This window comes from Heterodontus francisci, chromosome 31, assembly GCF_036365525.1.
Source record: "Heterodontus francisci isolate sHetFra1 chromosome 31, sHetFra1.hap1, whole genome shotgun sequence".
Taxonomy (NCBI): Eukaryota; Metazoa; Chordata; class Chondrichthyes; order Heterodontiformes; family Heterodontidae; genus Heterodontus; species Heterodontus francisci.
The window spans coordinates 53,356,291-53,382,834 of NC_090401.1; the positions used below are offsets into that span (position 1 = coordinate 53,356,291).

At 41.1% G+C, this 26,544-nt stretch overlaps 1 protein-coding gene across 10 annotated transcripts in view; it reads left to right on the top strand.

Annotated features, from left to right (window-relative positions):
• The window catches only part of ptprub (protein tyrosine phosphatase receptor type Ub), an 833,961-nt gene that overhangs the window by 767,721 nt on the left and 39,696 nt on the right, over window positions 1-26,544 (top strand). For all 10 annotated transcript variants that reach the window (XM_068011591.1, XM_068011594.1, XM_068011592.1 and 7 more), the window contains 4 exons: window positions 2,006-2,093; window positions 5,375-5,451; window positions 23,947-23,983; window positions 25,534-25,631. In XM_068011591.1, the coding sequence (XP_067867692.1) occupies window positions 2,006-2,093; window positions 5,375-5,451; window positions 23,947-23,983; window positions 25,534-25,631 (300 nt within the window). The remainder of the gene's footprint in view (window positions 1-2,005; window positions 2,094-5,374; window positions 5,452-23,946; window positions 23,984-25,533; window positions 25,632-26,544) is intronic.

Consider the following 26,544-nt stretch of genomic DNA (forward strand, 5'->3'; position numbering starts at 1 on the left):
GAAATATAATGCAGTTCTTGTCACTTCTCTACAACAAAACCACTGAACATAGGTGGATAATTGACCAGTTTCACATTGGTATAAGTATAATTGTAGATATTCTAATAAACAGTGTTCTGTTGCAGATGCATTTGTGTTTTATTGTATATAATCAATGCATGATTATTCCAAGTCAGTTTTATGGTTAAAAATAAATTATCTAATAATTCAGCCATGAAATGACAAAGCAAAGTCGGAATTCAGTCCTAAAAATTGAATTTTTAAATAGCTGGAATTAAGCAACTTTGAATTAAAAGTATCCTGTGTATGCATATATGTGTATACATGAATTGATTTTCAATAATATAATCCCATTTTAATACGTTGAAATGTTTAATAGTTTTATAATTATTGCTGCTTCCACAGGCAATGCATTTTCTAACTGACCAATAATTTTCAGTTTGCAATGGCAATTTCACATCTGTGCATTCAGTTCTTATAGCGTACATTTTGTTTTTGAATGATTTTTCAGAAAGTCCTCTCAGCCCTGTACACAAAAATGAGATTTCCAGGAGTGCTGCTCATCTTTGACAATCAGCCAAAATTAATCTGCCCTGTGCCTACCACTTTTTTTTTCATGTTTGTGCTTGGGGCGAGACTGTTCAGTTTTCTGTCCGTTAACACCCTCTCTGTACTAATGCTTTGTCTTTCAGCTCACCATTAACATACCATTTGCCTTTGCTTCATGACCTTCTGGTCAGTTATTCTCTGTGACCTTGTCCTATCAACACCTTTTCTTTTGTTATCTCTTGCGCCACCCCCGCTTTACTTGCTTGAAACCTTTTACGTTTCTAATATCTGCCAGTTCTGATGAAGGGTCACTGCTTCTCTCTCCACAGATGCTGCCAGACCTGCTGAGTATTTCCAGCATTTCTTGTTTGTGGGCCAGAATTAATGCTGTTTTATTTATTTATTTTATTTTTATTTAGAGATACAGCACTGAAACAGGCCCTTTGGCCCACCGAGTCTGTGTCGACCCAACAACCACCCATTTATACTAACCCTACAGTAATCCCATATTCCCTACCACCTACCTACACGAGGGGCAATTTACAATGGCCAATTTACCTATCACCTGCAAGTCTTTGGCTGTGGGAGGAAGCCGGAGCACCCGGCGAAAAGCCACACGGTCACAGGGAGAACTTGCAAATTCCACACAGGCAGGACCCAGAACTGAACCCAGGTCCCTGGAGCTGTGAGGCTGCAGTGCTAACCACTGTTTTATCTCAAACGCAACAATGGGGATGGTGGGGGCATGCTGGGGGTGGCGGGGGGTGAAATTGCATTAGGTTAACACTTTCTATGTGAGCAGGAATGGCAGCCCACCAATCAGCTTCAAGAATATAATTAAAGCATTCTAAAAAGACTAATCATTTGTCGGATGATCTCTGGGTTTCAATGTGCTTTCTAGGACACCAGTTGTGTTTTGGTTGGCAAGCTAAAAATATGTTTTACTATATCTATGATTGTCCAGAATGACTTTGAACTTGCAATGTGAGGGTTGCTTCCCCAATGACTAAGTGAGTATAGGCATTATCAAGGGGAACATAGGAACAGGAGTACGCCATTCACCCCCTCAAGCCTGTTCCACTCCCTTTCTTAACTTCATTAACCTGCCTTGTTTCCATATCCCTTATTAGCTTTATGTAACAAAAATCTTGAAATCTCAAATTTTGATATTTTCATCCCATCTGCTTTTTGGGAAGAGAGTTTCAGATTTCACATTGGGTGAGAACAGAATCAGTCTCAGCTGTGACGACCTCTGTGGTCAAATAGCCTGCTGACAGTGTGTGTGTATGCACGTGCAAACATGATTGAAGGCCACTTGGGTCAGATAAGAGAGGGACATTGATGCTGTGAAACTGTACCCACAGCAAGAGTCAATGCCAACAGGAGAAGAAGGGAGAACAAAGGACGGAGAGAAAGATCTTGTGTAACTTTTTAACCAGATTTTATTTCCCCCCAGAGCTTCTTTGAGGGTCAAACTTCATGCCGGGAAATGTCGAAGAAGAAAGAAAACCGTACCAAAAGTAGACACGAAAACATCATTGCCTGTAAGTTAGTGAGTAGAGAATATATATATGAAATGCTGGTGAAAGTGTTGGCCTCCAAGTTTACAAGGGCAGCGATCCTAGCATTTTGCATTGGGATTGTGCTGCTGATGCCCTTCAACACTGATCTATTGCCAAAGTTTGCAGGGTCAGTGGGAGGACAACTCATTTTCACAAGAACATAAGAAATAGGAGCAAGAGTAGACCAATTGGCCCATCGAGATTGCTCCGCCATTCAATACGATCATGGCTGATTTTAGGCTTCAACTCCACTTTCCTGCCCACTCGCCATATCCCTTGATTTCCTTGAGACCAAAAATCTGTCTATCCCAGCCTTAAATGGATGGAGCATCCACAACCCCCTGTGGTAGAGAATTCCAAATAATTGGAATTTGGGTGAAGTAATTTCTCCTTATCTCAGTCCTAAATGATCGTCCCCTTATCCTGAGACTGTGCCCCTGTGTTTTAGATTCCCGACCAGTGGGAAAAATCTCTCAATGTCTACCCTATCTAGCCCTTCAGAATCTTGTATGTTTCAACGCGATCACCTTTCATTCTTCTAAACGCCAGTGAACATAGGCCCAATTTACTCAGCCTCCCATCATAGGACAACCCCCTCATCCCAGGGACCAATTTAGTGAATCTTCACTGTACCACCTCTAATACAAGTATATCATTTCTTAAATGTGGAGACCAAAACTGCAAACAGTACTCCAGATGTGATCTCACCAAAACCCTGTACAATTGTAGCAAGACATCTTTATTCCTGTACTCCAATCCCCTTGCAAAGGGACAGCTGGGCACAAGCACCATTCAGGGCATTACTTTGGAGCCTGCCTGCCCCATGCAGAGCAAAATACAACAGCTGCCTTACAGGTCCTGGCAATAGCTCTGATCAGCTTCCAAGGCATGGTCCAGGTCGTATTCCTTTTTAACAAAAAAATTGACCTCGCAGGGCTCCAGGCTGCTTGTTAGACTACATTCAGGGGGCCCTCTCAGGAATAAAGTTATAGAATTGTAGGTTCATAGAATGATATGGCACAGAAAGAGATTGATTGTCCCATTGTGTCTTTGCCCGGTCTTTGGTAGATCCAATTAACCCCATTGCCTGCTCTTTCCCCACAACCCTGTAATTTTTTCCCCTTCAAGTATTTATCCAATTCCTTTTTGAAAGTTGTTATTGAATCTGCTTCTGCCATCATTGAGGCAGTGCATTTCAGATCATAACTTGCTGCATTAAAAAATTCTTCTTCTTTTCTCTAGTTCTTTTACTAATTACCTTAAATCTGTGTCCCCTGGTTACTGACCTTCCTATCTGTGGAAATGGTTTCTCCCTATTTACTCTATCAAAACCTTTAATAAATTTGAGCACAATTAAATCCTGCCTTAACCTCCTCTGCTGTAAGGAGACCAATCTTGGCTTCCCTATTCTCTCTATGTAATTGAAGTCCATTATCCCTGGGTGTGTTCTGTTTCCATGGCAGGGGGGCAGTGGTGTCTACTGAAGTTTCAGTAGAAGACCCGTGGAATTGTCCCTCCCAGCTTTGGCTCTGCTGCTTTGGTGATGGTGTTCAGCTGTTAAACCAAACCTCAGCAAAGAGTGAACCCATTCAGAAGAGGGGACAGAAAATGAGAGGAAAAACAAAGCATGTCCTTCATGCACAGACTAACTTCACTAATGGTGTCTTGAGTAAGACTGTCAACCAGCATGTGAAGATGTGACTATTTGAGTAATTTAAATGGGGGCACTGCCTTGTCCTTGGGGTGGTAGCTGATTTTCCACAGGTACAATATCGTGACAAAAGCACTGGTATCCAAAGCAGAAGAAATGCACTGTATCTTGAGACTGTATCATTCTTCAGTAAGCAGCAGTGTGAATTGATGAGGAAGGACCCAAGTGAGGATGCAGATGGCAACCTAACTGAAAACTGAAGAACGGACAGGTTCTGAATGCCAAATATCCATTGCAGCTTTCAAAATGCACCTGTAATGCCCAACATATAATCTTTGCAGTATTTCTCTATCATGTCAACTGCTTCAAGTAAAATTAAAGGAAAGTACAGAATTCTGGAAATCATGATTTTACATTATTCTTTGATTATTTTTTAGATGTTATTTTTATATATTTATTTTGATGCAGAGATGCTGCTGCATTCCTTGGAGAGTTAAGTTGCCCATGCAGGTTAGAATCCCAGCCTGTTTCTGACAGCATATCTATGTCTCCAATGTGAGAGGCTTGTCAACTTGTCATGGGGCTACCGTGCTGTGAATTCAGTTAACTTCATTACACATCTCAAATACGCTAAATCATAGTTGACACAAGGGGATCACAGAGAGTCTTCTATTGAGACACTTGTTAGGAAAAAGCAGAGACAATCTATGCCTAGTGAATGCAAACCCAATCGAAGAGTAATCCAAATCCAGGCATGAAATTTTAATTTGCTGAACCAGATTTAATATACTGTTATTATATCAAAATCATCTTCCATACATCACATTGCAACATTAAAAACCCAGCCATAAACTTGCAGTGTACTAAAGAATATTTCATTCACTTCCATCATTTTTGAAATCCTGATGCACAGCAATTACATGTAAAAATCTTGATCTAGCCATCAGCTGGTCCCAATTTTTTGGGAGAGAGCTGTGGTTTTTCCCCTCTAGTTTTCTTTCGAACAGTCAACCTGTAATGCTTTTTTTGTTTCAATTTTCTCCTTTTTCTCTCATCCTTGAAAAGCGCTGATGGATTACCAGGGATATTATAACCCCTCTGGAATTTGCCCAATTAGGCAGTCATGTGAGCCTTGCCAAAATCAGTAAGCATTTTTTAATGCTCACAACACTAATTCCAGTCAATTCCGTTCCATCATTGTTCTAGAGACAGCAGTGGCTTTATAAGTCTGGTCACATTCCTATAAAATGCATATTTTCATTGAGAATTTTCTCAACACTAAATAAATGATTAAAAGGACTGAGGTGCATGGGATTGCAAATTGCTCTTTTTAAAAAAATAAAAATTCTTGATCAAAAGCTCAGTGTTCCTGGCAAAGATGTTACGTTTTTATTTACCAGGATTAAATTTTGAGCTCGACAAAGCACTTCAGATACTCAAATGTGAAGGGACATGCGCATTTTCTAGTGAGGAGAAGTTCTAGAGAATAGATAATGACTATCCCCTCTAGGGACCCTTACACAGGCATGCTAGTCTGATTGAGTTCCATTATGTACATCTCAAGCTGTTAACACTCTGTGTCTAATGAGCTCTTAAAAATAATATTTTGCAGATGATCGTCATCGAGTCAAGTTACATCCATTGATGGGAGATCCCAGTTCTGAATACATTAATGCGAGCTATATAGATGTAAGTGATATTGTCTGGACTTGAGCATGAATCTCTGCAGTTGCTGAAAATGAAGTTGCCACATATCTAGACTAAGACAAATAGTTTGACTACATTCAATGTCCCGGCTACCTGGGCATGGCTTTAAGCAGCTGCTTAACTGTGCATGAGTCAATGTCATGAGGAGAGGAAAGAAGAAAATTGGCAGCACAATAGAAACCCCATAGAATCTTGGGACTGAATTTTCCCATGGTGTTTGGGAACCTGACATCAGGACCATTTCCATGTCCCGACCATACTGGTGACTGACGGCCAATTGAGAGGCCGCCTCCACATTCGCCGTGCAATTAGGGAACGGCGGGTGGAATGTGACGCAGGACATCCAATCAGAGGGCCTGCAGCACTGGGCGGCCAGCAGCCCCACTGGGAGAGGTGGGTGCGGCTGAGGCTGAAAGGGGAGCGCAAGGATGCCTTACAATGCAAGTGCTCTCCGGTGCCTGCAGAAATTTTAAAAATAAAGAAGGCCCACAGCTGGTAGGCCCATCATAGTGGAGGGGAACACGAACCCCTCCACAACATTGATTGTGGTTGCAGCTTTTCATCCTTGCAGCTCCTTTATTGGGCTCCTTATTGAAAGGAGGCTCCAATGCCACCCACCCCCCCCACCACTCCCGCCCCAGCCTGCTGCCAGGAAGATGCCAGCTGGCTCTGAAAGTGGTCCTTAAGTTGGGCCTTAATTGGCCTAAATGGCTGCCCCTGTGGAGCGGGTTGCCAGTTCCCATGGTAGCCGACCCTGGGAAACTCGATCTGGAGGTGGGACAGCTTCGGGGACCGTCCCGACAATCAAATATTTGAATTTCCCTGCCCCCCACCACCTGCGCTTCCCTTCCAACCCCATCTCTAAAGCCACTCCTGTGGTGCTGGGATGATTCTGCCCTTGGTGTTGAACCCAATAATTTGGAGTTATGTGGTTACAGTTAACAAAGCAGCACCACTACAAGCAGAGAAACTTGTGTTATCTATTATCTATCTATGAATACTAAGAACACCAGGTAATTGCAGAAAAGTTAATCAGTGGGCTTCCATTGTTCAGGCTTCCATGTTGAAGATGATCTTGCTATGAACTGGAACTGTGTTTTGTTTTGTGCTCCAGTAAATATTGCAGTCGCCTCACTTGTTGTCAAATGCTTCTTCAAGTCTTTAATGTTAGAAATAGTTGAATTGTTTAGTAGAATCAACTGGAAGTACACCCAGGCATTATATAGAGTCATGGAGAGATACAGCACTGAAACAGGCCCTTCGGCCCACCAAGTCTGTGCCGACCATCAGCCACCCATTTATACTAATCCTACATTACTCCCATATTCCCTACCACATCCCCACAATTCTCCTCCCACATACCTACACTAGGGGCAATTTACAATGGACAATTTACCTATCAACCTGCAAGTCTTTGGCTGTGGGAGGAAACAGGAGCACCTGACGGAAACCTATGCGGTCACAGGGAGAACTTGCAAACTCCACACAGGCAGTACCCAGAACTGAATCCGGGTCGCTGGAGCTGTGAGGCTACAGTGCTAACCGCTGTGCCACCCATATCTTAAATACAGAGTGGATGCCTAACTCTCAAGGTCCAGTTAACTTCCATATGTTGCTTAACCTCTTGGAGAGACACAACTCTTGTTGTAGACCAATAATTTTCTTAGCTTTTAACTAGCTAGAATACTCATTAATGCAATAGCCGACACAGAACCATTCCTGGGGATTCAGTTGGTAAGCACACTGTCTAATGTGGAGCTTATACAGTCCAGGAAGATCCTAGGTTTGATCTCCTGTCTGTGGTTGGTCAGCTGATGTCAGGATGTTGGGCCAGGATGTGCTCATCTCTTGGCTGTAACGCCCACGAAGGGAAACTGGCTTGCTGGCATTTAACATCTCAATTCAAGTACAAAGAATGCCTGCGTGATTGAGGGAATGGAGGGGAGTTGATACCCATGGCATCATAAACTGAGCATGAGTCAGCATCTTCAGGAGAGGAAGGGAGAAAATAGGAGGGGAGGGGGGGTGGGGAGACACCACTCTAGCTATTATGTACAATTTCCCTTTTTGCAAAAAATAGCACTCATTTCATGCTAAGTTCACTGCTATTTTTAAGTTTGGACCATGCTCCATTGAAAACAAACATGCAAAAGCTCTTCATATATTTGATTTTTCTTTCATAATGTGATCTTGGATACCCACTTTCTCCTTTATAACTAATGATTATAAATGCAAATGACAGCAGGCTTACCCGAATAATTTGTAAATTGCTAGGCATACCTTTAAGAGACTAGCTTGTCACTCCATTACCTGAAAAATAGGATGTTTTCACCATAGCAAACCCTTAGACTGCTCTCTGGATTGTCTCAATGGGCTGATCATTTCTGTACTTTTCAACTCTCAAACTTCGTGAAAGAAACAGCAGAATTACAGTAATAGCTATTTAAATGTCAGTAGCTGTGTTATTATAGTAATCTAATATAACAAACTATTGATATTATATTAATCCTAAATATCAAACTAAACAATTAAAACACATTTTTTTTTAAAAAACATATCAATTCCATTTGCCCTGATTTCCAGTTTTGCTACAACAGTAACTATATCTCAAAAGCACTTCATTGGTTGTAAAGTGCTTTGGAACAAGCTGAGGCCATGAGAGGTGTGATATAAATGCAAGTCTTTCTTTATTTCATCTCTCCTCCTAACTGTAAAAGAAATTGGATTCTCTTTATTTCTTATCCTTGGATGCCATCGTGCCTTTAGATGGTGGGAGCAGCTTTTAGTCGACTGAACAAGTGTCATCACGTATGTGTGTTGGGGGTGGGGTTGCATAGAGTTATAGAGTCATTTACAGCACAGAAGGAGGCCACTCGGCCCATCAAGTCTATGCCAGCTCTCCAGAGAGTAATCCAGTCAGTCCCATTCCCCCACTCGATCCCTGTAGCCCTGCAAGTTTATTTCCTTCAAGTGCCCATCAAATTTCATTTTGAAATCATTGATTGTCTCTGCTTCCACTACCCCCGTAGGCAGTGAGTTCCTGGTCATTACCACTCACTGCGTAAAAAGTTCTTCCTCACATTCCCCTTGCATCTCTTGCTCAAAACCTTAAATCTGTGTCCCCTCATCCTTGTACCATCAGCCAATGGGAACAGTCCTTCATTATCTATGTTATCCCAACCCTATCTTGTACACCTCTATCCAATCACCTCCTTTGCTCCAAGAAGAACAACCCCAGCTTCTCCTACCTAACCTTATAGCTAAAATCCCTCATCTGTGGAATCATTCTGGTAAATCTCCTCTGTTGCCAGCAACAGCAAATTGCCACGGTGCACTGGAGAGACAGGATTCAATACACACCAAAATAAAAACAAAACATTCTAGTAACACACTGGCAAGTCTATTAGCATCTCAAAAAAGAAAGGACAGGCTAACATTTAAAGTGCAGACCCTTTCTATGGGCACCCTTCCTTATCTCTCCTTCTTTGGCTTAGTGTTTATTTCTCTTCACTCCTCTGTTTAGGAGGGTTCTACATTAAAGTTGTTATATTCATGGAAGATGTTGTTACTGTTAGAACTGACTAGATCTGCACCTGAGATGTTAATCTGTCTTTTCACTTGGGGGAAGTTTATGGACCTTCTGCCTGTTTGTAGCATGGGGGCCTCTCCCTGCCCACTGCCCTCTTCTCAGGTTGTGTTTCCATTTTGTGGATCTACGGCAGCCTCAGCAATGCCTTCTTCCTGCATCTGCCGCTGGTTATTAGGTGACGAGCACGACTACTGGCCAATTAAGCACTTTGCATAACAAAACTGCAGTCCGTTCCTGTTTCCATGTCGGTGCCTGGAAGTCATCTGGGTTCCAACCCAGGAACTGAAACCCCACCCAATATCTCCTTATGTGGCTCGATGTCATATTTTGTTTTATAGTTCTCCTGTGAAGCACCTTGGGACATTTTATTACATTAAAGGCGCTATATAAATATAAGTTGTTGTTTTTCCCAGCCAGTTTAAAGCCCCAGGACTGAAGTTTAAATGATCACCTATGGAAGTCACGAGGTTAAGTCAAAATTGAAATGATTACCAATGGATGAGTCAACTCATTGCCAAACAACAGTCTGTTTGTGTCCGGGCAAACTAAGCATTAATAAGAGTTTCTATTATCGGAATCTGCACTGCTGTGGCAAGCTACCATCTTGGGAAGCGGCTGTGTGTTCGTCAACACAGATTTTTGACTTCAATAATTTCAAATGGCTTTCTCAGATTTTCATCAAACTTTGCTGAGTCAGATATTGTAGCTGCTCCTGGGTGGATTGAGTTATCAATTTTAATTGTATTAATGAGCTATTGCAGACAGTTTCCCTTTGGACAAACTCTGAGACATTACACTTCAGTGACATAGTGCAGAACCTCCTTTTTGATTTTGAGGAGATCAACTGGGAACTTGTCCATATGTGAAGTCTAATTAGGTGAGATACACTGAAGTGAAAAATTCTTACTGCACTGTAGTGGGAAAGCAATTCATTCAGAGAATGTATGAAAAGATCACTTGGATTGAGATATGATCCAATTGCAGCAAAACTTTGGGATGATATTGTGATATTGATATTAAAGCTGCTTCTGGGAAGACAGATTAGCTCTCTCTGCCACCTGCTTTCCCTTAATGATTCATTTAAGATTACAAAATTAAAACCTTCATTCAGTTGGGTGATGAGCTGACACTATATATTAAAGAATGATGGATGTTCCCTTGATCATCACCTGATATTTATTTATTTTATTTAGAGATACAGCACTGAAACAGGCCCTTCGGCCCACCGAGTCTGTGCCGACCAACAACCACCCATTTATACTAACCCTCCAGTAATCCCATATTCCCTACCACCTACCTACACTAGGGGCAATTTACAACAGCCAATTTACCTATCAACCTGCAAGGCTTTGGCTGTGGGAGGAAACCGGAGCACCCGGCGAAAACCCATACGGTCACAGGGGCAACTTGCAAACTTCGCACAGGCAGTACCCAGAATCGAACCCGGGTCACTGGAGCTGTGAGGCTGCGATGCTAACCACTGCGCCATTTGCATCGAGTTAACTGAAATTGGCCAGGACAGTAATAGGGCCAATTAACCTGAATGGCCCAGGGTAAGGGAGAGGTAAAATCAGTCAGGGTTCCTGATGCTGTCCAGCAGTCCCTGCTGGATAATGCATATGTATAGATACCAGGTGAGAACAAGTCCACACTCAGCTGTGCTGCCCTCAATGGTGGTATAGCCTGTCTGGGCTCTTGTGTGTAGAATGCTGCATGACTTGAGGTGCAAAAGATCTGTCAACACTTGAGGAACCTTGACTCAGCAACAGCCAGGCCTCCAGGTGACCAGGGATGAAAGTAGAACGTTGACAGTAGCACAGTGGTTATGTTACCGGACTAGTAATGAGAAGAAAGACTTGCATTTATATTGCATTTTTCTTGACCATCGGATGTCTCGAAGCACTTTACAGCCATTGAAGTACTTTTAAAGTGTAGACACTGTGGTACTGTAGGAAACACGGCAGTCAAGTTGCACACAGAAAACTCCCACAAACAGCAATGTGATGATGAACCAGGTAATCTGTTTTTGTGGTGTTGATTGAGGGATAAATATTGGCCAGGAAACCGGGGCTAACTCCCTGCTCTTCAAAATAGTGCATGGGATCTTTTACATGCACCCAAACAGGCAGATGGGGCCTTAATTTAACATCTCATCTGAAAGACGACACCTCTGACAATGCGGCACACCCTCAGTACTGCACTGGAGTGTTAGCCTTGTCTTTTGTGCTCAAGCTCAAGTGGTTCTTGAACCCAGAACCTGGATGAGAGTGCTGCCGTATGAGCCACAGCTGACATTCAAAGCCAGCAGCCTGGCCTAACGATCTGGAGACTTGAGTTCAAATCCCACCATAGCAGCTGGGAAAATTGAAATTCAGTTTATCCAATAAATCTGGGAATAAAAAGCTAATATCAGTAATGGTGATCATGTAACTACCGGATTGTCATAAAAATCCATCTGATTCACTCTAAGGAAGGATTCACTCTACTTTAAGTAAGGAAACCTGTCACCCTTACCCAGTCCGGCCTATATGTGACTGCAGACCCACAACAATGTGTTTGGGCTTTAATTGCCTGCTGAAATGACGTAGCAAGCCCCTCAGTTGTTTTCAAGAAGTACCACACTGCCACTCTTTCAAAGGCAATTAAGGATGGGGGCAATAAAGGCTAGCCTTGCCAATGATGCCCACATCCAGTGAATGAATTTTTAAAAAATCAGATCGGCTTAACTGTATTATAAAAATACAAAACTCTAAAGAAATTTGAGATATTTTCACTGTGCAAGAGTATTATTTTCATATTTCTAGCATTTAATATTGTTTTAGATTGATTGTCAAGTCCATCCCTATCGATGCCCTTTTGATATTTGAGGAATAACCATTCTTGTTGTTCCATTGTACAAATAAAGGCCTCTCTAGCCAATGGTTCCACAACTCCTGGTTCTAATAATCAACATGACATAACATTGTGAGTTAGCACTACATAGACAGAGTGAATCATTGGGGATGGGGTGGGGGTGGGGGGGAACCTTCAGTTTTAGCCAAGAGTGAAAAGTCCTTCACAGTTTGCAGGCTTGAGAGTCTACCATGATGCACTCACTCCTTAGCTTTGACTCTGACCCATTTTTGCCCTATCCAAAAAGCCTTTGCTATTGTTTTACAGTAATGAGGGAGTTATTCCCCCACCCCGGCCTGCACAATTTCACTCATTCATGTAAGAAAATATTTATGAATTGTCTGTTTTTTCATTCATGGGATGTGGTTGTTGCTGACAGGCCAACATTTATTGCCCATCCCTAAATGGGTGGTCTTCTGATTCCTAATCTGAGGCAGTTTCTGTTCTATACAATCTGTGAAACTAAATCTTAAACCCATCTGTAAGGATTGCACACAGCACTTGGGGGAAATTCTCCCTCTGATTTCTAAAAATCAAAGTTTACAGAAGACACGCACACAATCTCTCTCAATCTCAATCTCTCTTTCCCTCTCTCACCAAACCTCTTTAATATTTTGATAGCTGGTCCCAGGCAATTATCATCACCTAAGCATGAGCTTAGGTTTTTAAAATACCAAATCAGATAGTTGAATTTTATTCCCAGCCTGTCAGATTAATGTGTTGCAGGGCATAAACCTTCTATACAGGGAACGGGCAGGGAAATGGTACAAGTAAATTGCTCCAACTGATGTCAAGCTGTCACTGCTTGACTATTTACAGATCATCTAAGAAAAGTAACAGGTAGTTCAGAATCATTCCGGATGCCATACCTTACTGATTGGACATAGATGGGGCAGAAGTGGGGAATAGTCCTCTGTATATATTGCAGTTTGAGGTCTGTATGTCATTTGCCATTTGAAAACCACATTTATTCTCAGTCATACAAGATGTTCAGAAAGAATATTCTTTAACATTGCAATAGTTACAACGTCAAGTGACTCTGAGGAAATTATAAACCAATAACACCCACAAAGATGATTGCTGGCATCTCCTGCCATCATGCATGTAGTAACATTGATAAGAACATAGGAACAGGAGTAAAGCCTGTTCTGCCATTCAATTAGATCATGGCTGATACACACCTGAACTCCATTTGCTCTACCTTTGCCACCTTTGCTCCACATCCCTTGATAATCTTACAACAACTTGCATTTATGTAGTGCCTTTAACGTTGTAAAATGTCCCAAACCATTTCACAAAGGCACTATGAGACAAAATTTGACAGAGGTGTTTAGAATAGGTGACCAAAAGCTTTGTCAAAAGTTAGATTTTAAGGAGCAACTTAAGGGAGGAGAGAGAGGCAGAGAGGCTTAGAGGTAAAATTCCAGAGCTTAAGATTTCGACAGCTGAAGGCATGGCCACCAAAGGTGGAGTGCTGAAAATCAGGGATGCACTATAGCCCAGAACTGGAGGAACGCGGAACTCTTGGCCTAACAAAAATCCATAAATCTTGGTCTTGAAAGCTCCAATTAACCCAACATCCATAGCCTTTTTGGGAGAGAAGTTCATGAGTGGAACGGACAGCCTGAAAAATGCAATTAAGATTGATAAATACCTGGTAGGGAAGAGGATTAGTGATTAAAAGATTGGATAAAGAGAGTTTGTGGCCTTGATCTGTAGCTGAGGAAAGATATAAAATAAGTATTCATGAAATACAACAGCTCCGGTGCTGGGATGACAGGATAGTACAGGGGCAAGCAGGCCAAAGTTGAATAATGGAGATGCGAGGACTGATAATTATTCTTGAATTTTTCTGATAACCAGTGGGGGTGCTGACTGTTAGCTGTTTTGTTGTGCCAACTGCATTTTAATTAACATTGTTTAGAAACTCCTAAGTAACCTGGAAACCCAAACCTTCAGAATGTGTATCAGATCAACAAAACGTCTGGATCAGCCAATACCATCACTTGATGTGTTGTAAATCAATAGCAAAAGGATTGCCTTCAACCTAACCAGACTATCTCTGCTGCATGCACTAGTGCAGATATGTTAATGCATCAGGCAGGGCTGCAACCAATATTGAAAACTGCACTAAGCTAGGCCAACATACCAAAAATGATATACTCCTAAAACAAGGTTCTGATTGAAATTAGCTCCATTTCAAGAACAAGATTGTGTTTAATTCATCTTTATATTTGAATTATTATGGATTTTGGGATGAGGGAGCTCAACGCCAGGGAGGAGAGCATTTTCCATTATTAAACCCAGTCTCAACATCAAATGATCCTAGGTAAAATATGACACAGGCTCCCTCTACTCCTCCCAACATTGTACCATAATACCCAAAACATTGGGGGACAGCCTTAAAACATTCTCCTCATTTCCCACATTAGTCATCCTTTCAGCCAGCCTAAATATGACTCTCAGTGACATACTGATTGTGCCAGAACCAGGACTAGGACTAGTTTGGTACTGTGAACTTCCAACTATCTCAATCTTAAGCCAGTTGAATTAATTTGGCTTAGGACCATTATAGTTGGTGGAGAAATGAAAGATTCATCCTGTCTGTGTGGGTTGTTGCTGGAAGTGAAAAGAATTTTCCGACCTACTGTGGTATCCAATCCCTTGAAAATGTTTCCAACAATAAACACTAATATAGTTCCCTTTCCCCTGCCTCCACACTCATTGTTGAGTTGACATTTTCAAATTCATTAAACTGTTTCATGAACAATTCTACTTTGTAATAGAAACATAGAAAATAGGAGCAGGAGTAGGCCATTCGTCCCTTCAAGCCTGTTCCGCCATTCAAAAAAGATCATGGCTGATCGTCTAATTCAGTACCCTGTTCCCGCTTTCTCTCCATATCCCTTGATCCCTTTGGCATAAAGAAATATACCTATCTCCTTCCTGAATGTATTTAACGACTTGGCCTCCACTGCCTTCTGTGGTAGAGAATTCCACAGGTTCACCATCCTCTGAGCGAAGAAATTTCTCTTCATCTCCGTTCTAAATGGCATACCCCGTATCCTGAGACTGTGAACCCTGGTTCTGGACTACCCAGCCATTGGGAACATCCTCCCTACATCTAGCCTGTCTACTCCTGTTAGAATTTTATAGGTTTCTATGAGATCCCTTCTCATTCTTCTATACTCTAGTGAATATAGGCCTTGTCGACCCAATCTCTCTTCATACGTCAATCCTGCCATCCCAGGAATCAGCCCAGTAAATCTTCTTTGCACTCCCTCCAAGGCAAAAATATTCTTCCTCAGATAAGGAGACCAAAGCTGCACACACTACTCCAGATGTGGTCTCACCAAGGCCCTGTATAACTGCAGTAAGACATCCTTGCTCCTGTACTCAAATCCTCTTGCAATGAAGGCCAACATACCATTCGCCTTCCTAACTGCTTACTGCACCTGAATGCTTGCTTTCAGCAACTGGTGTACAAGGACACCCAGGTCTCATTGCACGTCCCCCTTTCCCAATCTATCACCATTCAGATAATCTGCCTTTCTGTTTTTACAACCAAAATGGATAACCTTACATTTTCCACGTTATACTGCATCTGCCATGCATTTGCCTACTTACCCAACTTGTCCAAATCACATTGGAGCCTCTTTGCATCCTCCTCACAGCTCACATTGCCCCCCAACCCCCACCCCCACAGCTTTGTGTCTTCTGCAAACTTGGAAATGTTACATTTAGTTCCCTCACCCAAGTCATTAATATATATTGTGAATAGCTGGGGCCCAAGCACTGATGACTGCGGTACCCCACTAGTCACTGCCTGCCACCCGGAAAAAGACCCGTTTATTCCTACTCTCTGTTTCCTGTCTGTCAACCAATTCTCAATCCATGCTAGTATATTACCCCCAATCCCATGTGCTTTAATTTTGCACACTAACCTCTTATGTGGGGCCTTATCAAAAGCCTTCTGAAAATCCAAATACACCACATCCACTGGTTCTCCCTTATCTATTCCACTAGTTACATCCTCAAAAAACTCCAGTAGATTTGTTGAGCATGATTTGCCTTTTGTAAACCCATGCTGACTTTGCCCAATCCCGTTTATGCTTTCCAGGTGTTCTGCTATCACATCCTTTATAATAGACTCCAGCATTTTCCCCACTACTGATGTAAGAATAACTGGTCTGTAGTTCCCTGTTTTTTCTCTTCCCTCCTTTTTTAAATAGTGGGGTTACATTTGCCACCCTCCAATCTGTAGGAACTGCTCCAGAGTCTCTAGAATTTTGGAAGATGACCACCAATACATCCACTATTTTCAGGGCCACTTCCTTTAGATTATCAGGCCCTGTGGATTTGTCAGCTTTTAACCCCATTAATTTCCCTCGCACTATTTTTTTTATTAATACTGATTTCCTTCAGTTCTTCCCTCCCATTGGACCTTTGGTTCCCTAATATCTGTGGGAGGTTATTTGTGTCCTCCTTTGTGAAGACAGAACCAAAGTATGTGTTTAATTGTTCTGCCATTTCTTTGTTGCCCATTATAATTTCCCCTGTTTCTGTCTGTAAGGAACCTACATTTGTCTTCACTAATCTTTTTCTCTTCACATATTTATAGAAGCTTTTACAGTCAGTTCTTATGTTCTCCGCAATTTTGCTCTAATACTCTATTTTCCCCCGCTTAATCAATCTCTTTGTCCTCCTTTGCTGAATTCTAAACTGCTCCCATTCCTCAGACTTGCTGCTTTTTCTGGCAACTTTATATGCCTCCTCTTTGGATCTAATACTACCCTAATTTCTTTTGTAAGCCATGGTTGAGCTACCTTTCGGCTTTATTTTTGCGCCAGACAGGAATGAATAATTGTTGTAATTCATGCACACGTTCTTTAAATATTAACCATTGCTGATCTGCCATCAATCCTTTTAGTAAAGTTCCCCAATCTACCATCGCCAACTCACACTTCATACCTTCGTAGTTTCCTTTATTTAGATTCAGGGCCCTAGTTTCGGATTCAACTACTTCACTCTCCATCTTAATGAAGAATTCTATCATGTTATGGTTGCTCCTCTACAAGGGGCCCCGCACATCAAGATTGTTAATTAATCCTTTCTCATTGCACAATACCCTGTCTAGGATAGCTTGTTCCCTAGTTGGTTCCTCAACGTATTGGTCTAAAAAACCATCACGTACATGCTCCAGGAAATCCTCTTCCACAGTATTATTGCTAATTTGGTTTGACCAATCTATATTTAGATTAAAGTTACCCATGATTACAGTTGTACCCTTATTGCATGCATCTCTAATTTCTTGTTTAATGCCATCCCTTACATCTCCACTACTGTTTGGGGGCCTATAGACAACCCCCACCAACATTTTCTGCCCCTTGGTGTTTCTTAGTTCCACCCATACAGGTTCCATATCATGATTTTCCGAGCCAATATCCTTCCTCATTATTGCATTGATTTCCTCCTTTTACTAACAATGCTACCCCTCCTCCTTTCCCTTTTTGCCTGTCCTTCCTAAATATTGAATACCCCTGGATGTTCAGTTCCCATCCTTGGTCACCTTGCAGCCATGTCTCTGTAATCGCTACTGTATCATAACCGTTTGTATCTATTTGCACTGTTAATTCATCTACCTTATTGTAAATTCTCCACGCATTAAGACACAATGCCTTTAGACTTGTCTTTTTAACATTGTTAGTCATATTAGCTTTATTTTGCACTACAGCGCCATTTGTTTTTCGCCCTTGTTTTCTCTGCCTTCCACTTTTGCTTCTTGCCTTTCTGTCTTTCATTTCTATCCTTGCTTCCCTCTCTTCTGTCTCCCTGCTCAGTTTCCCATCCCCCTGCCATTCTAGTTTAAACCCTCCCCCCCCACCACACCCCAAGAGGAAATTGGTCCCGGTCCTGCCCAGATGCGACCCGTCCAGCTTGTACTGGTTCCACCTTCCCCAGAACCGGACCTAATGTTCCAGGAATCTGAATCCCTCCCACCTACACCATTTCTCCAGCCACGTATTCATCTGATATATCCTGCTATTTCTGCTCTCACTAGCAAATCTGTCAAAGTGTTAGGGAAGAACACGAATTTGTTAAATAAGATTATAATTTCTTCAGAATTGCTAATTCATTAATAGCTAATAGCCAAATTTGGGTTGAGGCTCCACTGTTTTCAAGGCAGCATGCCGCAACTTGCAATATTTGTGGCAGATAGAGGGTCAAGTACTTGGCACCAGTAATAATGCCTTTTATTACTACACATAAATATAATTGTAATCAAGATATATGCATGGAGGTCAGATTAACTCTTGACGAATCAGTAAATTAAGGCTGAAATCAATTTGATTACTTCATATCAGTCTCAAGGTCCTGGTCATGATATTTGCTCTATAAGAGACAAACATTTGGGTTGAATTCAGATTTTAGCTTTGGAACTGCTGGTTCCTTGCCAGGTTGCAAAGGCCCTCCAAAATTATATCAGGAATTCAAATGCAAAGCATCACCAAGTTACCAACAAATCAAACAGGCACTTTCCCTTGTAGTAGCAGAAGGTTGAAAGTGACCGCAAATAGATTCTAGGATCCCTTTGGACTGCTAAGCATAAAATACATGCACTTCTCTTCTCTCCCTCACCCCACCCACACAAACTCCAACAGAAAAATTATCAAAATATATTGACAACAGCCTAGTGATAAGGAATTTCAGCTCATGAAACCGAGAAGACCCAAATGTTTGATGGATCAGAAAACACCATTATGCCCATCTTAATGTCCATGTTGCCCTTTTTTAAAGGAACTGGCTATCTTAATCCCCTCCAAGTCCAAATTTTCTCATCAAAGTTAGGTTTTTTGAATAAAAATAAATTTGGGTTAATTAAGACTCCTTCAGATGATCATTTCCATCCAATTTATCCTAACTAGTATGTCAACTGACATCAAAGATCCTCTTGCTGATTTCTTCTGAATTGATCAAGTTTCTGACATCTCAACGTTGGCTTCAGAGTCATCAGAAACAAGCAAGAAACCTGCAGTTCAGCTTTGGCTTTGGTTCAAGATCAATTGGATTGCATTACAGCGCTGAAATCCGAGTGCCTGGTCACCCCAAATGTATGTGAGTGTAGTTTTAGAGGGGAGGGTTACTGGGTTAATTAACAAAATCTGTGGAGGTGACTAGTCTAGACATTGAAGCTTTTATTAGGCTTTAAATATTACCACCCTCCACTATTCACAATAACCACAAAGAAGGAACAAGTTACAAGCTGGGAAAGAAAAACCTTTGAGTTGACATTTGAATGTTCTCATTTCACAGTTTGCTGTAGTTAAAATATAGTTATAATTAGTGAGGATAAGGTCATAAAGCACGGATCACTCTATATAAAAAAACATTAACACCTTTTGTTCAAATCCATTAACATGTATCATTCATCCCTTGATTTTGTTTCTCATGCCACTTCAGAATTATTCAGCATTGATGCATACAAAATGCGATGCAATATGAACAAAGGTCTTTTGGTCTCCTTGACTAAACTTAATGCTAATTATTCATCCATTTGCTCAGCAAGTTTACCCAGTGAGTCATTGAGCCAAAGAAATACGAATGTCCCATCTTCAGTTCTTGGTCTGAGTAAGCTGGGTTGAAAGTAGGAATGCCACAATTGGTCTTAATTAACACAACTGCAATAGGGAGGAGAAAAATGGTCAGGGTTCTTGCTCCTGAATGCTATGTTTTTTTTAAATTTTATTTCCAAAATATACTTTATTCATAAAAAATTGTAAAAAATACATTACCAAACAGTTCCAAAAAGCACAAAGTCAAAAGAGATCAGTTTCCTTCAATACAGGAGTGAGTTGCCTCACATGATGCTTGCTGAGAGTGCATATGTGTAGCATTGGATGAAGTCAAGATGAGCTGTGATGGCGCCTCACTCCTCCCCCTCCCCACCATGGTGAAATTGCTTGTCAACACATATTATCAAGGCTCAATAAATAATGGCTGCTTAAGCACAAAGTGTCAAAGCATGAAGAGGGTGCAAAATGCAGCTAAAACACTTAACAACTGTGATTCATTGTATAAAACTGTGATTCTTGCTGTGTTCTCTATACTTCACTTCTTGAACAGGCATGTACTATAATATTGGACCTGCTCTCCAAAGAGTTATATAAAAGTTGTGAAAAAAAGTAGTTTGGACATAAGAATGGTTCCTTATTTTTATGATGTGTTTGGATATGGTCTTTTCCTTCACTTACATGCTTGTGTCTCTGGTTTTTACAACCCTTCCTCATTTGGAGTGTAGATACAGATAAACAGGGAAGTAAGTATGACGCAATGTGCCAAGTTGAGAATGTGACCATTTTTGTGGTTAAAATTTATTTGTATGTTTGTCTTATTTTTTAATCTGTGGACATGTTGGTTTTCTTCTGCCAGTTTAAGGAGCTTTTGAATGGAAGAATTTGGGTTGATGTTGCATGCTATTAGAAATTGACACATGTGAATACCACTCCATCTAGGGAGGCACTGACGTAACAGGAAGGTTGCTGCCACTCATTTGTATATTCAGTGCTTTGGGCTGTCACTTGACACTTTTGATCTGTTTTCATCAAATGTTATTTCAATAAAAAGATGACTAAGAATACAATTAAATTCAGCAGTGTCCTGATGGACATAATTTTAGCCAGATTCTTCTCCTGACTTTGGGGTTCATTGGTGAGAGGTGATTAGAGTTATTTAAATAAAATTGTTCAGCTGCAAGAAAGTTGTGCTCTACAAATGTATTGGAGTTTGGAAAGTGGGGCTGGAAGTGAGATGCAGTGGCATGCTCAAGAAGCAGTGTAGGCCTATAATTAAGGCAGTTGGATCAGCCTTCTCAAGTCAGGAGTCCATCCAGATTCCCATATCCAGTTTCCACAAATCCAAGTTGAATTCGCGGAGGCAAGATAAATAGTTGTTACAGTAACATGATTGCACCTTTAGAAGTTTTTGGTGTACTCTGTAACTGTTGGGCAAGGCCCATCAGTGATAACAAGAAGTAAATCACTGCACCAACTTTGTTATGTTTGCTGGCTGTCCAGTCGCAGTTTCAGCTATCCAATGCATCACTCAAAAAAAAGTTGCTGGATTTAACATTGCCTTAACACCAAATTCATGATGGCCCTTTATTCCCTCTTCCCGATTGATGCATTCCCTCCCTTCTGATCTGACTGTGTCCTAGCCTGTGCAGTGGTGGAGTTGAGGTAGCATGAATACTTCCAATTGGTATTATGGTGGAACTGATGGTATATTCTGCTTAGGATGCAGGGGGTGGTGTAGTTGAGCAAGTATGTTTGTACATGCTGTGTTCTGAGCATGTGTTGCAGTAGGCTAGTAATGTATTTCATGGAAGGGGTTTATCAGTGCTTGGGGAGGCTGTGGTAATTTAGTAATGAAGGGTATGCTTATTGCTTGAAGTGTGCATTTTGAAGGAGGTGAAGGAGCTGAGTGGTACTTGGAGAATACGTTGCAGTATATTTGAGGAGGTGTGTTACTTAAATTATGCTTTGATGTGAAGCAGTTTGACAATGCCTTCAGTGGGTACTGCGATTGAGTTGAGAGGCCATATTGATGCTGAGGGTGTCATTGTAAAGAGAACTGCAGTGTAATTAAGATGTGACAGTTTTGGGAACACATACTGTGGTATAGTTGCGATGTGTTCATTTGGGAAACATAAATTGTGGTGCAATGGAGTGGATGTGTCAGATTGGGAACACTTAATTCAGTGTAGTCGAGCAGGTGGAGGTCATTTTAATTTAACCCTCCCAGTGTGGAAACTGTGATCAATGGGAAGTGAAATCAGGAGAGGTGCACATTGGGCAGTCTCTCTAATCCCATCAGTTTTCTTCCAGCTGGTAGTTTCAGTTACCCCCTACTTGGTTAGTTCTTGGTAATGTATTACAGCGATGTTGAATGCACTTAACTACTAGGAGTGTGTTCTGTGTGAGGAACTACATTGTTGCTTGGACCACTTTTCGCATGATAATTGGTAGGAGTAATTCAGTGCTTGGAGAACATGTTACAGTGTGGTTGAGGGAAGATGTTGGTCCTGGGTGTGTGCATTGTGCCACTGATTTGGCTGAAGACTAAAATTTCAGTCAGTGCAATGGCCTTTAGAGGTATCAGGAGCTTTAAAAAATGTAAAGAAAGCAAAAGGTGCACTTTACACCTGTGCAACTAGGCAACGTACCATAAGAGAGTAAAAATATCCCAATGCACAACGATAAGGCTAGTGCAAGTAAATATTTAATCTTTGACTAGTATTACATTCAAATTTATCCTCCAGATCCCCTAATCCTCGTAATAAAAACAGAGAGAAAAAACTTTTTAAAGAAAAACCTTTTCAATGCTACATTACTCTAGGAGATGACACCATGAATCTGCTTTTCTCATCCTATATCATTAGAAAAGGTTGCTTTTCCTGAAAAAGTAACCAAAACTGCACACCCTATCAGAACACCTTGATTGAAAATTTGGTGAAAATGGCAAGAGTCCAAGACACTACAGAAAGAAATCTAGAAATAGATCCATTTCTATCTAAATGGATAGAAGAGGCTTGTTGGATTGACTGGCCTTTTTTCTCATTCCTTACTCCATTATGGTCTTGCACTTTTTTCTGTAATTGCTGCCAAGAGCTGGCACAAAATGAAAAGTGATTGGGAAGCAGCATTCTTTGGTTTGTCAGTACCACTCCAGATCAAGTGTTGGTCTTTGTTCTTGAACTAAGTGGGGTTGTTGGTCAGATTCCTGCATACGAAGAAGCTCATCTCTTATTGAGATCAAACATTGACTATTTGAATCACAGAGATCTGCATTCGGATTTGTCATAGTGAAGCTGAAGTTCCAAACTGTTGGCTAGTCAAATTCTGTTCCTCTTCAGCCCTGTTCATTGTAGTTCCTTTCGAAGCTGGAAAACTTTGAAGATGTACTGTGAATGTGTGCTTAACTCATTTAGAAGTAAAACCGAAATAGACCAAAACAATGGTTTCGTGCGTTTTAATTTCACTTTCTGCTTTAGATCATGCAGAGCAGAAAATCTACAAACAGTAAAAGAAGATACATTTATAAAAGTTTAAAGAATTTTTTTAATGAAAACTTAGCCATTTCAGTTTGCTGATGTACACATCTGGTATCTCATGTATGTTGTGCATGTAGAACCCTTCAAAAGGACGGTAATTAAGATGTACTCATGGTATAGGAAAGGCTGATAATCTGCTTCGATTTAGGTAAAATATACATTGCAGTGAATTTAGGTATAGATTTTCTAAAATGTTTGTTGAAATTGCTCCAAAAGCTCTAGTTTTATGACTTATGGGAAAAAATTGTGTCAGACATGATTAAACCCATTCCCTCTCTCTCCCACTCAAGCAATTTCCCAAAATGCGTTTCACGGTTCCCTTTGCAGGATGAGACGTGATTTTGTGCAGATATATATTATTGCCAAAGTCCAATTTAATGATTGGTTACTTTGCCCAGCTGAAAATAAACTGATTAAAACATGTTTTTTAATCTTCAAACATCTTTGCCAAGGCTGTACTTTTACTTCCAGTTACTTTGAGTCATTGTGCAATGGCTGTTTTTGGCCACTGAGATTGGGAGAAGGTTTGAAATGTGGCCTTTTCAGTATTAGTAGAGGCACTGGGAAAAAGTAAATGCAATTGAAGCCTGTTAATTGGGACACTCTTGACAGAAATGGAAACAACTCTTCATACCAATCCCTTTAATCAAAACCCATCAGTTCTGCGTGGGAATCGATGGGATGTTTTCCTGCATAGAAGAAAGTGCCCATTGGCCATGTCCTCCTCAAAAGGCGTCACATGCATTGGTAAACATTGGATGAAGCCTGCATGTCTTGTGCCTTTGACACAGTTTGGGTTGCATTATGCGGAATTGTGCATGTAGTTGTACTTAAGTATAGGCAGAGTGTATTTTCATTAATACAGTTTCTCTGGTAACCTCTACAGGGCTATCACAAAACGAGCCACTTCGTTGCAACACATGGTAAGATTGCAGAACTCTTGTGTAGAATGACAGAAATTTGACACTGTTATTAAAACTACTTGCTTTTTAATTGTGGATTTGTATGCAGCGTAGGCTGATTTTCATATTCACTAATTGCACTAGATTGCACAAAAGTGGGATTTGTTATGCCTGTACCAATTACTGCCTCCACTTAAATATCTAAATTATTGGATAATGCTCCTTCTGACAGTCCCCAAAGCCACAATTGGCTGAAGCACTGGGTGGAATAGTTGCAGCTCCACCACATGCTCCCTCTTGCTATTTTAGAGGGTTTGTTTCTAATTACAAAACTGATTTGTATTTCTCGTAAAGCCAACATTATTTCCTCTGTTTAAAAAAAACACATCTGCTTCAGAAAAATGATAAGGAAGCCAAACATGACCAATTCCAGGATGTACCACTGTTGTATACAAGCAGCTGTGAAAGCCCCAAAGTATCATCAAAGATGCAAATCATGCTGAACATCTGCAAATGAGATTGTTTCACCAAAAGGGCTGACCTGAGAATTAGTTTATAAAATCACAGGCGGTGTGTTGTGATATTGTCCTTGAAATGATGCGGAGAGCCACCATTTACCCGACGTACAATGCGAAAAGTGAAGTCACTAGAAATAGAGTACTAAGTGTAGAGAAAAATGCAATGGAAAGGTCTTTCGAGTTCATTCTCGAGGTGGCTAGACTGAACAAACAATGAATGAAGCTGGTAGTGTCAATGCAGGCTTTTGTGCAAGTGCTTTTGTAGCTTTCTTTCTCTACTAATTTGTAAATGGTGAAAGGTTAGAAACAGTGGAGGTCCAAAGTGACTTGGGAGTCTGTGCACATAGATTATTAAAATGTCATGGACAGAAAATAATCAAAAAGGCTAATGGAATACTGGCCTTTATATCTAGAGGACTAGAATACAAGGGGATAGAAGTCATGCTACAACTTATTGGACCGCACCTGGAGTACTGTGTTCAGTTCTGGGCTTCATTGCTTAGGAAGGATATATTGGCCTTGGAGGGGATGCAGCTTAGGTTTACCAGAATGATACCTGAACTCGAAGGGTTAAATTACAAGGCGAGATTACACAATTTAGTGTTGTATTCCCTGGAATGTAGACAGTTAAGGGGTGATTTGATTGAAGTTTTCAAGACATTAAGGGGAACAGAGAGTTTCTCTCTATCTACCATTTCTGTTGGTTGCGGAGTCTAGGACTAGGGGACATGGCATGAAAATGAGAGCCTGACCTTTCAGGAGTGAAATTAGGAAACATTTTTCTCACAAAGGGAGGTAGAAGTTTGGAACTGTCGCAAATGACGGTTGATGCTAGATCAATTGTTAATCTACAAATCTCAGATTTATAGATATTTGTTAACCAAAGGTATTAAGGGTTAGCGAACAAAGGCGGGTATAAGGAGTTAAGTCACAGATCAGCCATGATCTCATTGAATGGCAGAACAAGCTTGAGGTGCTAAATCGGCTCCTTATGTTCCTATGTTTATCAACTGAAAGTGTGATTCAAACGTGAAATACTTTTTTCTTCCTTAGGACCAAAACAAGAAATGGTGTATGACTTCTGGAGGATGGTGTGGCAGGAGCGCTGCTCGAGTATTGTGATGATTACCAAGCTGGTGGAGGTTGGGCGGGTAGGTACGACATAGGACACGACTCATCACAGAGAGAGCAAAAGATTGTGGGAGTCTCGCACTGATTTGTTCTCTTGCAAAAACGCTGTCCATTTCCATTAAGACTTGACACAGTGAAGACTTTGGACAACTTCAGACTTTGGACAACTTCAGACTTTGGACAACTTCAGACTTCCTCCTTATCAATAATGCAGTTATGTTGATAATGGTCTAATGGGACTCATCGGTACTCTGGGCCGAGCTGTCTGCCTGTCTTTCAGGGCATCTCTGATGGTGTCAGGGAATGAGAAGTAGTTGATTAACAGAAATGATTTTTTTCCCCCACTGGATTAAAGTAATAACAAAGATTGATTTCCCACTGTCTCTGTGGCTGGGAAGCCCGGACATAACAGAGAATCTGATTCTCAAAGCATTTCTCACTCTCTGATGCTGTCGTGTGCAGTGCTGTTTCTCAATAAATTGAATCTGCAGAGAATTCCCCCTCAGATCAATCTAAAGCTGTCAGAAACTGGGGCCTCAAGGAATTTGAGAGTGTTCTGTAACTGTATTGTGGAAGGGGGAAATCAGTGAGAGAAATTCCATTATTTTGAATCCCCTTCCCTCAGGGTGCTGGAGCCCTGTAACTTGCAGTGATTCCCTTTAAATAGGTTGATGGGTGGTGTCTATTTAAAACGAGTTTTTAAACTCAGAAATCATTCCCAATACATCAGGGTTCTTTTTGCTGCAAGGCTGCCCAGTGCGTTCTTAAATCTTCCATTTCTCTAGTCATTAATTTGTGCCTTAAACAATTTGCTGTGCAGTTTCATTCTCGTCCTCCTCCCTCTCTGCTCCCTGCGGTATGTGTGAGACATTCCATCTCTCTTTAAATTGAGTGTATTCCCAGGGCTGGAGATAATAACATCACAGCAACTGC